Here is a 16,554-nt window from a genome sequence, read left to right as displayed (position 1 = left end):
TAACATCATTCCATGCATGCTCTTCTAGAACATGTTATGTCTGTGACACGGCGGGGTTTACCTTTATGCGCTACGACATTCATAACAGTGCGTCTATTTCCCACTTCAACGATCGAGCTTGGAAAAGCAGATCCTCAACTACACATTTCGCCGTTGGTTTGTTGGCTACCCAGTAAGTCAGTGATCTGTCACGAAATTGGCTATCTATATTCTTGTTGTGCTTAAGTTTATGTCATAGGCTAGTCAGAGTCGAATATTGGTTATAGCGGAGAACTCATTCATTCATGTAATTGCATCTTATTAGGTGCATAACAGAGTTTGTCTCAGAATATTCTCATGCTTTTTGTGTTTCTGAGTAGAATGCATAAAAATCAACATGTCAGAATACAAGTTGTGGTCCAGGCAACAAAAGATGAACCAATCAGGATTTGGTATTTAGAAAACAAAATTGTCCATGGAAGCTCAGTCTGTATTCACAGTTACACACTACAGTGTGTTATTTTTTCTAACTTAATGTGTAATGTGAGATCAGTGCTTCATCATCCTTTTTTCCTATGTTTGTTAGCTACTCTAATGATGCGAGAAAGCTAATTTCCCTCCAGTGTACCTTTCAGTTACCTGATTCCTGAGTGCTGACATCAGCACCTCGGCCTGCCCTGCAGTGTAGGGGGCTGGGGAGTGGTGCTGCTGGCCCCTGGGGCTTGCAGAGTTGCCTGCCGCTCTTCGCGGATCTCATTAAGAAAAAACAGGACGGCCCCGCAGACACAACACACTGCTCGCTGTGGGGCACAGACACCAACACACTGACTCCCTCTACTCCAGCTCACTGTGGGGCACAGACACCAACACACTGACTCCCTCTACATTGCTCGCTGTGGGGCACAGACACCAACACACCGACTCCCTCTACACCAGCTCGCTGTGGGGCACATCTACAATTACCCCCTGCAGCTGCTGTCTGCCTCGATTTCCACTCCCTCCTTGTAGTACCAGCACATTCTCATTCTCACACACACACACAAACACACGCACATGTCATTGTCTCTTTGTGTCTTGTCATTCCCTTGACAAGACACAAAGAGCAAGAACACTGTTGAATTAAACATGCAGAAATCTCTTGAAAGGTGACATGTATTTGTGGCAAGTCTTTGTTTGTGTTATGGGGAGATAACCTGCTGTTTTCTTTGTGTGTGTGTGTGTCTGTGTGTGTGTGCAGAGGTGTGTGTGTTTACAGAGGAACCCTTGACTTCACCTGGAGATACCCTGATGTTAAGGCAGGTTGGAGGAGAGACGTGTGTGTTGGTAAGAACACCTGTGAGTGTGAACTTCAGCACCATTTGGTTTAGATAAATATAAATAACAGATACGTTTAGATAAATATAAATAACAGATATGTGGGGTATACTACGATTCTCGATTAGTGGGTTAGCGAGGTATGTTGTGCTCAAAGCCAGGGTATGCTGTGACACGAAAGTGGATCTGTTTTAGCGTCGCTATATCATCATGGTATCTTATGCTCGCAACTAAACCTGGTCGAGAGGAGATTATGTGCTAAGTTATAGCTCAAATCGTGTAATCTACCGCCCACTAACCAATCAATTGTCTTGAACTAATAACTAAAAACTAATAAAAAAGTTATCTCACGTGTAGGATTCTGTCATATATCTTACAGGTGGAGCTCCGCCTCTACAAACATTTTGGATCTCGAATGCGCTTTAGTGTTAGTGTCCATAGTGGCAAATATGCCACTATGGACGTGCATACCATACAACATCTGATGACAATCTATTTATTTGATGTTATGCTAGACACTAAAAATGACCGCAGTGTAGATTACACTATCGCTCATAAATGCGGAAGTAATTGTTTTTTAATATAGGCGGTCTTGTGCGTCTCCACGTTTACGATTGGCCAACGTCATCCCAACACAGAGAACGCGCACAGATCTGAGCTGAAAGCCTAGTTTGACAAATATATCACGTAACTGCTATCGTAGTATCACTTAACGTATACCCCTGAGGCTAAGGCTAATGTCTAACGTGCTTCGTAGTATACCCCAATGTTTAGATAAATATAAATAATACATACTGTTTGGCATGTGATGTGTAAGGCCTTTTGTCATCTCTCCTGTGTTCAGACATAAGTATAACCAATCAATCAGACATACGTACAATTAATGTTTTTGGAATAAATTTAAAAAGCAAAATAGCATAACTAAATCCAAGAAAGGTAAACATGAAAGCCACATCCAAACCTCTCGGCCACAGTCACCCCTTAACAAAGGGCCGGCAGACGGAGAGCATGTAAACACCTTCTTGTAAACACCACACACTGGCCCTTTGTGTCACACTGTGTGCTGGCCCTGTGAGATAAATTGGAAGGTCTGCCATTATTTCATGTGTATGTGTGTGGGTGAGTTAGAGCCTTGTCCATCTGTGTGTGTGTGTGTGTGTGTGTGTGTGTGTGTGTGTGTGTGTGTGTGTGTGTGTGTGTATGTATGTGTGAGTCACATCTTTTAGTATGTGTGTGTGTGTGCCACATCTTTTAGTTTGTGTGTGTGTGTGTGTGTGTGTGTGTGTGTGTGTGTGTGTGTGTGTGAATGATAACTGGCATGTTAGTGTGTTCAGCCTTGCCTTACGGTGTGTTTGTATGTATGTGACGTGTGTGTGTGTGTGTGTGGGAAGAGGGGCAGGGCTAGCACAGGGACATGTGAGCTCCTATGAGAGTAGCGTAGCTCCAGTGAACCTGCGCTAACTTGGGTCATTAAGTTACAGGCTGCTGGGTGTCTGAGGTTTGTGTGTGTGTGTTCAGTCGCTGTGTGTGAATGCGTGTGTTCAGTTTTGTATGTGTGCTTCTAGAGCGCTGCTGTAGGATGAGAGCTGACGGCCCCACTCGGCGTGCGTACAGCTGACACCCCCCCCCCACACACACACACTCACGCCTGCTGTGCCTGCAGTGCAACACTGAGGACATGAGGGTGGGGAAGGTGTCTCCAGCAGGTAAAACCATCTCTCTCCACCACAGGCCACACCAGGACATAACAGGTTGGGTTTTCAGGTTAGAAGATGTCTTCGAGCTGATTAGTTTTGGAGAGCCCTTATTGCATCTGTTTGAATCAAAGCCCCATTATTATTGGGGCAGTGTATTTTCATCTGCCAGGTAAAAGACTTTTGCTTTTTTGCTTTAGCTGTGAGGGATGCACCTGTAATATAGACACACACCTGAGGTGGCTATGCTTTTACGCACCTGCAATATCGGTAGCTGTTTTAGACTATGTGGTGTGTGTATGTGTAGTGTGTTTTAGAGTCGGATTATAATATCTGCCGTAGGAATCACTCCGACCTGCGTGCTGGAACAGTGGTTGTTTTTGATCGTTTTTTGATCAGGCAGCTTGGGAGACACCCTGAGTGTTGTGTGGAGCTGAAGCAGCAGGTATTTCAGATCCTGGGTATTTAGCCCGGTCGAGTAGATGCGTAAACACCACACAGAGCACCGAAGGCCGTTCAATTATTAATGTGTGAATGGGGTTGGATTGCTCTAAAGGGCTTCTCACCTCAGCAAGTCCTCTTCCTGTTTGGGTTAACCAATACGTTTCAGTTAGGGATGAGTTACCCCATTTGTGTGTGTCTGTGCATAGACTTGTGTGATTTACTCTGTGTGTTTGCCTGTGTAGACTTGTGTGATTTACTATGTGTCTGTTTGTGTAAACGTGTGATTAACACTGTGTGTGTGCGTGTGTGTGTATGATTTATCCTGTGTGTGTGTGTGTGTGTGTGTGTGTAGACTTGATTTCCCTCATGTGGTATGTGTGCCGGGTAGGGCTGATTTGCTAGTATTCAGACCTAAAGATCTAAAGTTTTCATTTTATTTGGTCCTTGTAATGGTGAGTGTGTTGTGTGTTTGGTCCTCGTAATGGTGAGTGTGTTAGTGTGTTGTGTATTTGGTCCTCGTAATGGTGAGTGTGTTAGTGTATTGTGTGTTTGGTCCTCGTAATGGTGAGTGTTAGTGTGTTGTGTGTTTGGTCCTCGTAATGATGAGTGTGTTAGTGTGTTGTGTATTTGGTCCTCGTAAAGGTGAGTGTGTTAGTGTATTGTGTGTTTGCTCCTCGTAATGGTGAGTGTATTAGTGTGTTGTGTGTTTGGTCCTCTTAATGATGAGTGTGTTAGTGTGTTGTGTATTTGGTCCTCGTAATGGTGAGTGTGTTAGTGTATTGTGTGTTTGGTCCTCGTAATGGTGAGTGTGTTAGTGTGTTGTGTGTTTGGTCCTTGTAATGATGAGTGTGTTAGTGTGTTGTGTGTTTGGTCCTGCTCCTCTCTAGCCCCTGCTGGACCACAGCCAACCGCTCCTGCTGACCAATAGTAGAGAGAGCCCTGAGCACCAGCCCTGAGCACCAGCCCTGAGCACCATAAAAACTCTGCTCTAATGGTCGCTGACTCACAGCCTGCCTCCGGTGGCAGCGCAAGCTACCAGCTGTGCTCATGACACTCACACACTCTTTCTGTCTCTCTCTCTCTCACACACACACACACACACACACAGCAGAGTAGTAGTGCTGGTGGTTGATAAGAGCATGCAGTGTGTCCCGTGTGGCCTCAGAGCTCAGCTGTGTGAAGGTTTCATTTTGGAACTGTCATTCACTGTGTGATGCTGTGTGTACCCTCTGTGTGACGTGTGTGTGTGTGTGTGTACCCTCTGTGTGACATGTGTGTGACGCTGTGTGTACCCTCTGTATGATGTGTGTGTGTGTGTGTGTACCCTCTGTGTGATGTGTGTGTGATGTGTGTGTACCCTCTGTGTGACGTGTGTGTGTACCCTCTGTGTGACGTGTGTGTGTGTGTGTGTGTGTGTGTTTACCCTCTGTGTGTGTGTGTACCCTCTGGGTGACGTGTGTGTGTGTGTGTACCCTCTGTGTGACGTGTGTGTGTGTGATGTGTGTGTGTACCCTCTGTGTGACGTGTGTGTGTGATGTGTGTGTGTACCCTCTGTGTGACGTGTGTGTGTGATGTGTGTGTGTCATCTGTATGACGTGTGTGTGACGTTGTGTGTACCCTCTGTGTGACGTGTGTGTGATGTGTGTGTGAGTACCCTCTGTGTGACGTGTGTGTCTGATGTGTGTGTGTGTGTGTACCCTCAGTGTGACGTGTGTGTGATGTGTGTGTGTACCCTCTGTATGATGTGTGTGTGTGTCATCTGTATGATGTGTGTGTGTGTGTACCCTCTGTGTGACGTGTGTGTGCGTCATCTGTATGATGTGTGTGTGTGTCATCTGTATGATGTGTGTGTGTGTGTGTACCCTCTGTGTGACGTGTGTGTGCGTCATCTGTATGATGTGTGTGTGTGTCATCTGTATGATGTGTGTGTGTGTCATCTGTATGATGTGTGTGTGTGTGTACCCTCTGTGTGACGTGTGTGTGCCGCTTTGTGCTCATTGACTTTGTGGCTAGTCTGTGGTGTGTGTGATGTGTGTGTCCTGATGACCTCCATCCTCTTACCATCACAGCCAGGTGTGTGTGGTGATGGTTGTGTCTGAATGCGTAGAGCCCATATGCAGTGTGTGTGTGGTGATGGTTGTGTCTGAATACGTAGAGCCCATATGTGTGTGTGTGTGTGTGAGAGAGTTAATGTGTATGTAGTGAGTGATTGTGTCTGAAGGCGTAGAGTCCATATGTAATGGCCGTGTGTGTGTGTGTGTGTGTGTGTGTGTGTGTGTGTGGGGGGGTGGTAAGTAACTGTATCTTCCTTCTCTGCTCTGGGTAGGTAGACATGTGCAGACAGCATCCAGCCACATTCCAGCGCAGAAACACACATACACACACACACACAACTTCACGCTCTGTTTGCAGAAGCCTGTGAGGACAGGTATTAAGCTTTGCTGTGCTCTGCTGTCCAGCCCCTCTCTCTGTGGGTCATCGTGTGAGCCGATGAGGTTTTGGTTGGTTTGAGTGTAAAATGTGTGTGTGTGTGTGGGGGGCATGTAAAGCGTCGCCTTCTCCCCTACGTAGCGGGTGTGCCTCCTGCCTCCGGTGAGTTACTGACCGCTTAACTCTGTGTGTGCCGCGTAAGCATGACTGCGGTGTGGACGGACGATGGCGGCGAGATGGCTGGGGACGTTAGTGCCGTGGAGAGGAGGCTGGACGCCACGCAGGAAAGAGTCCAAACAAGGTAGATGACATCACACATCATGGAGCTGACGCCGACGCTCTTGTCCGGTGTAGTCGGGTTAACCTCACTGCGGTGGAAAAACTGGAGGCAGTGCGTCAGATGTTTGGGCAAAGGCAGTTGTAAGCGTTTTATTTACTTTCGCCGCAGATAAGCATGCCAGTCAGGAGAAAGAAAAAAAAAAACTAACTGAAATAAACAAAAAAAAGAAAAAAAAAATCTCCAATGCAACAACTCTCAACACTAAAACTTAAACTTCCAAAATAGCTTCAATAATCACAACTCAAAAAATAACAATTCTCCCCTCACAAGTATTGACTGATGCGTACAGCTATTCAAGGTCTACAGTGTAGGTGCTGTCTCAAGCTCACTTCAGACACTTCTCTCTTTTAGACCTGTTTTGGCCAAGAATATATTTTGCCTGGCCTGACCCACTATAACAACCAAAATCAATCATCTCTACAAACATACATTTCTGGTTCAAATATCACCATACATAGTCAACACAATGCCTAGCATCATTATACATCCTCTGTATCCCCCTTAAATATTCCCCTAACACATGAAAGACAAAAACACCCCTCTTATCCCACACATCTCTGACGTCACACCCCCCAATGCACAAAGTCCTTCCCGACTTCACGTCGGGTCCTTTCCCAGCCTACAGCACCCGGAAGCCAGCGCGGCTGCAGCATGTAGTTTTTGTCCATGTTTTTGAACTGTTCGCACCGTGTTTCATTGTCTTTGTCCATGTTTGTGTGTGTGCTGGAATACTATGTTTGTGCTAATGTGCTAATAAAAGGGTGTTTGTGAATCACGGTCTGAGTCCCGTTCGGATCAGCTGCATTCACTTCAGGGGTAGCGGGCAGCCGCACCGCAACATCCGGACATCACACGTCATGGAGATGACGCTCTATCACTGGGCAGTATGACCAGGGTCAAGGTGTTCTTCCAGGGGTATGGGTGCTTTCCCCTCATTTACACGGAGCCCATGATCTTGTCTGTTCCTGTGTTTGGATGAAAACTGTGAATGGAGATTTAATACTTAAAGTCAGGTCACTGAGGGAAGTCTTAGCAGGTCTTTGTGTGAGATTATTGGGCTGTTATACTAATGACTTGTGGTCTCCCTCTGAATAGATCTAGAACATGAAAATGTACATTTGTCAGTATTTGATGTTTAATATATTTGTCAGCATTTCATGTTTAGTATCTTTGTAAGTATTTGATGTTAATTGGAGTTTGATTTTAATCTATCTGCCAGTATTTAAAGCTGCAGTTGGCAAGATTTTTTGTATCATAATCACTGAAACCGACACTTTGCTCTGGCAGAACAACATAAATCAGATGGTTTTAGAAAAACCCCAGCAGTTCTACCTCCACCTAGAACCTGTTATTTGTTTTACAAAAATCCACAGCTCCCGGTTCTTCTGGTCCAATCAGAGCAGGGCTGTGTGAGATCTGACTGTCAATCACTAGTCAGTCTAGTGTGCACTGACGAGCACAAACTCGATGAGAGGGTGCTCGGTTGTAGTGGGGGAGGGACAGGAGAGTTGTAAACATTCAAAATGTCCCCTCAGTCTGTCAGACTTGCCAACTGCAGCTTTAATGTTGAATATATTTTGACATATCTCATGTTGAGTATTTGTGTCAGTGTTAAATTCCTCCTCACCTTCCCCCAGGTTGTGTAGAGGAAGAGAGGCGTGTCCGAGCCAATGACCGAGTTTACAATGAGAAGTTCTCCTACGCAGTGAGTACACTACAGCTGTGTGTGTGTGTGTGTGTGTGTGTGTGTGTCTGTGTGTGTGTGTCTGTGTGTGTGAGAAGTAGACAAGAGAAGTAGACAATGTGACTCATCCTTCATCATTCAATAATGAGGCAACAATTGCGCAAGGACAAAAAAAAATCTAAAGCACTATTACCACCAAACATGCTCATGAGTCGTCTATGTCATAGACTCTATTAGAGGGAGAGAAAAGCAGCATTACTTCGGAGTCTTTCAGTAGAACCAAGATCCAGAAAAGACAGTGATGCAGTGGTGAAGCTAGTTAAAGTGTAATTCCTGCTAAAATTGACCCAAGGGTGTTTTTCCGCATTAAAACACATCAAATAAGCCATGGAGACAGTCATTTTCGTTGATCAACCACTTCAGAGCTTGGCCTGGTATATGCTATGGCCCCCATAACAGTGGATTAGCTAAGGGCAGTAAGCTAAACACTTCCCAAATAGCATTTTTTCAACCATATTGTTCAAAACAGCACCAAACCTCGTCAGTAGCTTGCTCAGGGTCTGTACACATTAAATGAAGCAGCAACAACTTAGTTACGGCCTATTTACGGCTCCCCCATTGTTTACATGTGTTGAATAAAAGTCAATGGGAGCTGTAAATCGTTAATAGAGGTGACCAAAGAATTTTTTCCGGATAGCGTGACTGCGGTGCTATTAGGGGCACAGTGTTCTTAAAGGAGAATTCCGGTGTGATATTGACCTAAAGTGTGTTGAAACATGATACCGAGTGTGAACGTATGTCTCATAGCCCATCTCGGCTTGTCCCCTGCACTCCAAAATCTGGCGCTAGTTAGCCGATGCTACCAACAGCTTTTTCAATGGTGTTCCAAACATAGGTGTTGTCGGTGAACACATATGAGTGTGTGTGTGTGTGTGTGTGTGTGTGTGTGTGTGTGTGTGCGTGCTTCCTTTCCTGGTTTTGTAAAGTTGCATTTTACTCAAGTAGGAACATGTGAGAACTGATTGTGTCAGCTGGTATGCCCGTTATTAGCCTCACAAAGAGCATTAATGGGTCTAATCTCTTTCCCTGTAATTTACCTCACAATGAACTTGAATGGGTCTAATCTCTCCTTGTAATTTACACCACAATGAGTGTTAATGGGTCTAATCTCCCTCTTTGTAATTTACCTCACAAAGAGCGTTAATGGGTCTAATCTCACCCTGTAATTTATCTCACAATGAGCGTTAATGGGTCTAATCTCTCCCTGTAATTTACCCCACAATGAGCGTTAATGGGTCTAATCTCCCTCTTTGTAATTTACCTCACAATGAGCGTTAATGGGTCTAATCTCCCTCTTTGTAATTTACCTCACAAAGAGCGTTAATGGGTCTAATCTCGCCCTGTAATTTATCTCACAATGAGCGTTAATGGGTCTAATCTCTCCCTATAATTTACCCCACACTGAGTGTTAATGGGTCTAATCTCTCCCTGTAATTCACCCCACAATGAGCGTTAATGGGTCTAATCTCTCCCTGTAATTTACCCCACAATGAGCGCTAATGAGTCTAATCTCTCCCTGTAATTTACCCCACAAAGGGAGTAGAGGTGTAGGGGTGCTGTGGTGAGTTACTTCATTGTAAAAGTGTAGGGTGCATTTTGTTATTGTCTCATCCGCTCAGGACAACCGGATCAAAACCTCAAAGTACAACATCTTCACCTTCCTGCCCATCAACCTCTTTGAACAGTCCCAGCGGGTGGCCAATGCCTACTTCGTAGTGCTGCTGATACTGCAGGTAACCACCCACAGGAACAGCCAACATAGGTACAGCATGGGTACAGCCAACTACATGGGCACAGCATGGGTACAGCATGGGTACAGCAGACTACATGGGCACAGTATGGGTACAGCCGACTACATGGGCACAGCATGGGTACAGCATGGGTACAGCAGACTACATGGGTACAGCATGGGCACAGCAGACTACATGGGCACAGCATGGGTACAGCAGACTACATGGGTACAGCATGGGTACAGCAGACTACATGGGCACAGCATGGGTACAGCAGACTACAGGGGTACAGCAGACTACATGGGCACAGCATGGGTACAGCAGTCACCTAACATCAGCCGTGGCCTACTGGTTAGCGCTTCGGACTTGTAACCGGAGGGTTGCCGGTTCGAACCCCGAACAGTAGGCACGGCTGAAGTGCCCTTGAGCAAGGCACCTAACCACTCACTGCTCCCCGAGCGCCGCTGTTGTTGCAGGCAGCTCACTGCACCGGTATTAGTGTGTGCTTCACCTCACTGTGTGTTCACTGTGTGCTGAGTGTGTTTCACTAATTCACAGATTGGGATAAATGCAGAGACCAAATTTCCCTCACGGGATCAAAAGAGTATATATACTTATACTTATACTTATACATTAGTTTTTTTTAGAGTGCACTTCAGTATTGAGAAAGGAAGAGAGTGTATTTCAGGAATAGAGTAGAGAGTGTACTTCAGGAGTAGAGAGAGTGTACTTCAGGAGTAGCAAGGAGAGTGTACTTCAGGAGTAGAGAGAGTGTACTTCAGGAGTAGCGAGGAGTATGTTCCGGAACTTGAGTAATGGCCTCTCCTGTCTCCTCAGCTGATTCCAGAGATCTCCTCTCTGTCCTGGTTCACCACCATAGTGCCTCTGGTGATGGTGCTGACCATTTCCGCCGTCAAAGACGCTACTGACGACTATGTGAGTCACTCCGTCACAACTGCAGTTTAACTCTAGCTTAAAGGCCCATTCACACCAAAAACGATAACGATAACTATAAATAAATATCGTTCTCGTTAATATGAATGACGACGTTCACACATAAACTATAACGATAACGACATGAAGAACGATATCGTTGGGGATCACTTTCAGGCGATTTTCTAGCGATAAAATGCTAATAGCCAATCAGAACCCATCGAATTTTAGCCCTCACATTTATTAACACAATGAGAGACTTTGTTTATCGTTGTTCAGTGTGAACGCTTTTATCGTTATGGTTATAGTTATAGTTATCGTTATCGTTCTTGGTGTGAATGGGCCTTAACTCTATCTTAACTCTAGTTTAACTCTATTTTAACTCTATTTTAACTCTATTTTCAGTCAGCTCTACGCCACTTAAAACCATTTGGGCTATTTTAATCCCATAATCAGTTACCTGTATGCTCCTTTATAATCACTACCAGGGGCCGTGTTGGAGAATGTAAATTAGCATCAAGTACTAGCAGCAGGCCCTGGGCCACTTCAAATGACCCAGGGAAGGACCGGAGCACACAAATAGCTTTTTGAGACTTTTAATTGATGCAAACGTCTAACACAGAGTCTCTGGTCATGCTTTGTGAGCACCAAGTACTATTTACCGTAATCTGTAACATAGAGAGAAAAAAACATGAATTCACCAGCTTACTCTAAGGACACACTACTGTAGCAGTGGTGTCAGATATTACCCCTCTCTGAGATTACATCACCTATACTCACTGATGCTGATATTACCCTGGTCAATTACCCTTCTCTGAGATTACATCACCTATACTCACTGATGCTGATATTACCCTGGTCAATTACCCTTCTCTGACATTACATCACCTTTACTCACTGATGTTGATATTACCCTGGTCAATTACCCTTCTCTGACATTACATCACCTTTACTCACTGATGTTGATATTACCCTGGTCAATTACCCTTCTCTGACATTACATCACCTTTACTCACTGATGTTGATATTACCCTGGTTAAGTACCCTGGCAGTAACTGGTGCGTTCTCGGTTGCAGTTTCGCCACAAGAGTGACCAGCAGGTCAACAACCGCCAGTCTCAGGTCCTCATCCGGGGAAAGTAAGTTCCTCACACACTCCTCCTCTTTTCTCTTCCTCCTTTCTTTCTGCCTTTCTTTCATTTTTTTTTTCCCTCCTTCACCTGAACGGAGAAGAGAGGAAAGGAGTAGCACAGTGGCTGGTCTTTGCCAACTTCTCTCACGTATGTGTGTGTGTGTGTGTGTGTGTGTGTGTGTGTGTGTGTGTGTGTGTGTGTGTGTGTGTGTGCGTGTGCGGGCGCTTTTTAGGCTGCAGAATGAGAAGTGGATGAATGTTCGCGTGGGAGACATCATCAAGCTGGAGAATAATCAATTTGTCGCTGTAAGTTTATTATCTGATGCTCGAGGGGATACAAAGGGCTTTGTGTGTGTATGTGTGTGTGTGTGCATGCATGTGCATGTGTGTTGTGGTATCATTTTTATATAGGTTTCTTATTTACTGAAATGTTTAGTTTAAGTATGCATATGTGCTATGAGAAAATGGTTCCCTTCATCCTTCTGTGCCCCTGAAGTCTTCCTCTGTGGAAATTTCCAGAGAGTGAGAAGACTGTTTGAAGTCATTTTGACCACAGTGTGTGCATGTGTGTGTGCATGTATTTGTATGTGTGTGTGTGTGTATCTGGGGTGGAAATTAAATATTTTGTCCACCTGCCACTGTGGCTGGTGGATTCCAAAATCTACCAGCTACTCAACTTTTTTACCGGAGAAATGGTATGAAAATGTGATATCATGATTATAGTAACCAAAATGATCAGTTATCTGCATTATTGCGATACGATTAAAATGTGCTAAATTTTGCCCTAATCCTACCAACTGTCCTCCAAGCACAGTAGCAATAAAACTAAAGGTCAACAGAACCACATTCATATTCCATAGTGTCTTGTCATAAAAGTGGTGTGGCTCCCTTAAGACTCGTTTGTGTGATTTCTGGAGCATCATGCTCAATTTAATGACTAAGAAGGAAAGTTAAATTGTATTTATTGTACACAAAATTCGATTTCTATCTGCAGCGAGTCACGTCAGGTAAACTGCAGCTGATTTGTTTGGGACAAGCTGCCATCTGTTCTAACTCCTCCCGGCTAGAATTTTGACAATTTTAAGTTCACGTTGACGTAGGAAGTCAGCCACAGTTACCCCGCAGTTCATCTCGTATAAGCCTAATGACTATCATTCCTCATCGCCAAAGTCACTCACTGAGCAAATTCAAATTGTGCTCTCGCGAGAACTCTGGATTTCCAGGGTACCACCAGTACACAAATTCACCCGCATTTGGCAGGTGGCGGGTGCTAATTTACCATCCCTGGTGTGTATGTGTGTGAGTGAGTGTGCATATGTGCATGTGTGTGTTGGGGTTTCTCTAATGCATCAGGGGTCTCCCACAGAGCAATGCATGATTTATTATCCCTGTCTGTATCTCTCTCTCTCTTTTGTCTCTCTCTCTTTATTTATTCTCTTTCCCTCTCTCTCTTCTCTCTATCTTCCTCTCTTTCTCTCTATCTCTCTCTATCTTGCTCTCTTCTCTCTTACTTTCACTCTACTCACTCTCTCTCTCCACCTCTCTCTCTCAGGCAGACCTCCTCCTCCTGTCCAGTAGTGAGCCGTATGGCCTGTGCTACATCGAGACAGCAGAGCTGGACGGGTGAGACTTAGGCCGTAGAGCAGTGCAATGGACCCTCAGTGTTCAGGAGACACAAAATGCTGTGAGGTCCAAAATAGTTCACATACAAAATGGGTCCTAATAGAGACGCAGTGTTCGGGCAGGCACACACACGACACGACACGACACGACACGACAGTCCTGCACTTCTGACTCTAATAGAGACACAGTGTTTGGGCAGTCACACACAACACGACACGAAAGTCCTAATACTTCTGACACTTGATGATCCTCGGTTTAAAACGTGGCTCAGTCTGCCCCTGCAATGCTGATCACATCTTCTCTGTCATCTCCTTTTTCTCCTTTCATTTCTCTGGACAGGGAAACTAATTTAAAAGTCCGGCAGGCCTTGACTGTGACTTCGGACCTGGGAACCGATATCTCCAAACTTGCCGAGTTTGACGGTAACATGTTTTCTTAAGCACTCCTTTCGCGTGGCCATCAAAATGTATTTTGACGAAATGCTGTGTTCAACAACGAGCATACAGAGCTGGCATGGCCCCATGGTACAGCTTTGAGGTTCCACGGCAGAGTTTTGAGGTGCCATGGTAGAGTTTTGAGGTGCCATGGTAGAGTTTTGAGGTGCCATGGTAGAGTTTTGAGGTGCCATGGTAGAGTTTTGTGGTGCTATGGTAGAGTTTTGTAGCATGACGAAGCCATACTCAATTCTAGTCGAATTTAAGTCTGATACTGCTCCATTAGGATGTGATTATGGGGCGAGTTTAAACCGATACAGGGGGTACTGTAAATCCTGTAGGAAGATCACCCGAACCATAATTCCACAATTGCCTTAACATTGTTTTCTGGTCGTTTTTTAAAGTTATTGCACTGTCAATATCTTCTACAACAGACGCAATGGCGAAATCTAAATGTTTACCTTCTAGCAACAGTGTATTTGTTAGGGAGAACCGGGATGAATGAAACACTTTGTAATTAAACGTCATTTACAAAGACATCGTACCATGCTGAAAGCTAATATTTTGTCACTAGCAAGCTACATCTGTCCTCTGTCAAACACATTTGCATTATCAGCTCTAAACATCTAAACAAAACCGTTCAGGAGTTCTTCTGGTTCAAACCGCTCTGGTTCGGGCATAGTTGCTTCACAACTGAACAAGTCCAGACCGAACTTCCCGACCTCAAATGTTGTGGGCAGGGCTAAGTTCGGCTGGCTTCCAGGCTAAGAGTTTTGAGGTGCTATGGTAGAGTTTTGAGGTGCCATTGTAGAGTTTTGAGGTGCCATGGTAGAGTTTCGAATGTGGCACTCATGTCTATTTTTGAAGCAGCACAATTAGATTAAAGTGCTGCACAGGAGGCTGATGTGAGCATGTTTCTGCTGGAGAGAGGGAAATCGAGAGAAAAAAGAGGAGAGAAGGAGAATGAGAGAAGGAGAAAGAGAAGGGGGCATCCAGGCTGTTGTTCTGAGGCAGTGATAATGATAAGTCCATTCTGTTCTTGAGCTATTGTTAGTGATCTGATAATGTTTATTCCATTTTGTTCTTGAGCTATTGTTAGTGATGTCTTTCTCTAGCGCTACGATTAGTGGTATCATCCTTTCAGACTGTGACTAGTGATGACTTTTTTCTAGGCCCTGATCAGTAATATATACTCTGTGGTTATGATCAGTAATATATACTATGTGGTTATGATCAGTAATGTATATTCTGAGGTTATTATCAATGATGAAAATGATTAGTGATGTACTGTGAGGTTATGACCAGTGATAGATCCAAGGTTATGATGATATTTACTCTTTGTGGTAATGTGATGTCAGTTTCAGAGGCTGACTGATGACGATCTCAGATGTAGGGATTGGTGATATCTTTTTTGAATGTTATTAGTAATGTCTATGGCAGCCTCTTCTGTACATGAAACATTCTCAAATGGTCAATTATAGCTTGGATAAAGTGTTTTTATCTGGTGCCTTTTCCTGTGTGTGTGTGTGTGTGTGTGTGTGTGTGTGTGTGTGTGTGTGTGTGTGTGTGTGTGTGTGTGCGCACTGTTAAGATAGGTATGGTATCTCTAAATAAAGACCAATGTGTCCTGTTTGCCCTGAGAGGTATAAAATGCTTGAGCATGCGCTAACAGCTCCTGCCCTCTACTTTGTGCTAGTTTGTCTAAAGGCCAATGACAGGTCAGTTAACGACTAATGGCCCCCTGTCCCTCTGGTCAGTCGCCAAGCTAACAGCTAATGGCTAACGGCCCCCTGTCCCTCTACCAGGTGAGGTGATCTGCGAGCCGCCCAATAACAAGCTGGACCGCTTCACGGGGACGCTGCACTGGTGCGGGAGCAAACACCCGCTGGACAACGAGCGCATGCTGCTGAGGGGATGTGTCCTCAGGAACACCGACTGGTGCTTCGGCCTGGTGGTGTTTGCCGGTACATCTGACTGCACACACACACACACACACACACACACACACCACACACACACACACACACACACACACACACACACTGACACACACAGAAGAACACACTCATCCCTCTGACTCTCTGGCCTGTGTGTGTGTGTGTGTGTGTGTGTGTGTGTGTGTGTGTGTGTGTGTGTGATTGAAACCCCTCTGCTGCTGTTCAGGACCCCAGACCAAACTGATGCAGAACTGTGGGAGGAGCACCTTTAAGAGGACCAGCATAGACAAACTGATGAACACGCTGGTGCTGTGGGTGAGTGTGTGTGTGTGTTAGTGTGTTTGTGGGTGAGTGTGTGTGTTTAGCATGTTTAAGAAGACCAGCATAGACGATTTGATAGCTGACCTGCTGCTGCTGATTTTTCTGCCCAGTCTGGCTGTCCTGTGACTAACCGCTCAACTTGCAAAAGTCTGTGTGAGAGTGTGTGTGAGAGAATGTGTGTACAACAGTGTGTGTGTGTATGTGTGTGTGTGTGTGACAGAGAGATAGAAAGAAAGTGAGATAGAGAGTGAGAGAGAGAGGGGGGGTCTGTATGTGTGTGTGTGTGTGTGTGTTTGGGTGTGAGTAATGGGGAGAGCAGAGTCCTCTCACACCGCCCACACCCTGCCAAGAGAGCATGAGAAATATCATTCAACTGTGGAGATGCATGCACTTCTTCATCTATTAATGAATTAATTCATTTTTGAATTAGTAAATAGATAAATAAATCAATGCCGGTGGCTTCCTGATCTGCATGGGCATCATCCTGGCAATAATAATAA

General features: G+C 45.0%; 1 protein-coding gene across 1 annotated transcript in view; it reads left to right on the top strand.

The window, feature by feature from the left end:
* The window catches only part of atp8b4 (ATPase phospholipid transporting 8B4), a 36,215-nt gene continuing 19,661 nt past the window's right edge, over positions 1–16,554 (top strand). Inside the window, exons 1-11 of the mRNA XM_048256116.1 lie at positions 1–172; positions 1,217–1,302; positions 7,839–7,906; positions 9,565–9,678; positions 10,513–10,611; positions 11,685–11,746; positions 11,973–12,045; positions 13,292–13,362; positions 13,702–13,784; positions 15,602–15,760; positions 15,960–16,048. Coding sequence (XP_048112073.1) covers positions 66–172; positions 1,217–1,302; positions 7,839–7,906; positions 9,565–9,678; positions 10,513–10,611; positions 11,685–11,746; positions 11,973–12,045; positions 13,292–13,362; positions 13,702–13,784; positions 15,602–15,760; positions 15,960–16,048 — 1,011 coding nt within the window. The 5' untranslated portion in view covers positions 1–65. The remainder of the gene's footprint in view (positions 173–1,216; positions 1,303–7,838; positions 7,907–9,564; positions 9,679–10,512; positions 10,612–11,684; positions 11,747–11,972; positions 12,046–13,291; positions 13,363–13,701; positions 13,785–15,601; positions 15,761–15,959; positions 16,049–16,554) is intronic.

Source organism: Alosa alosa, chromosome 11 (genome assembly GCF_017589495.1).
Source record: "Alosa alosa isolate M-15738 ecotype Scorff River chromosome 11, AALO_Geno_1.1, whole genome shotgun sequence".
NCBI lineage: Eukaryota > Metazoa > Chordata > Actinopteri > Clupeiformes > Clupeidae > Alosa > Alosa alosa.
The sequence above is the reverse complement of the archived record's forward strand: the minus strand, read 5'-3'. Positions and strand labels throughout refer to the sequence as shown.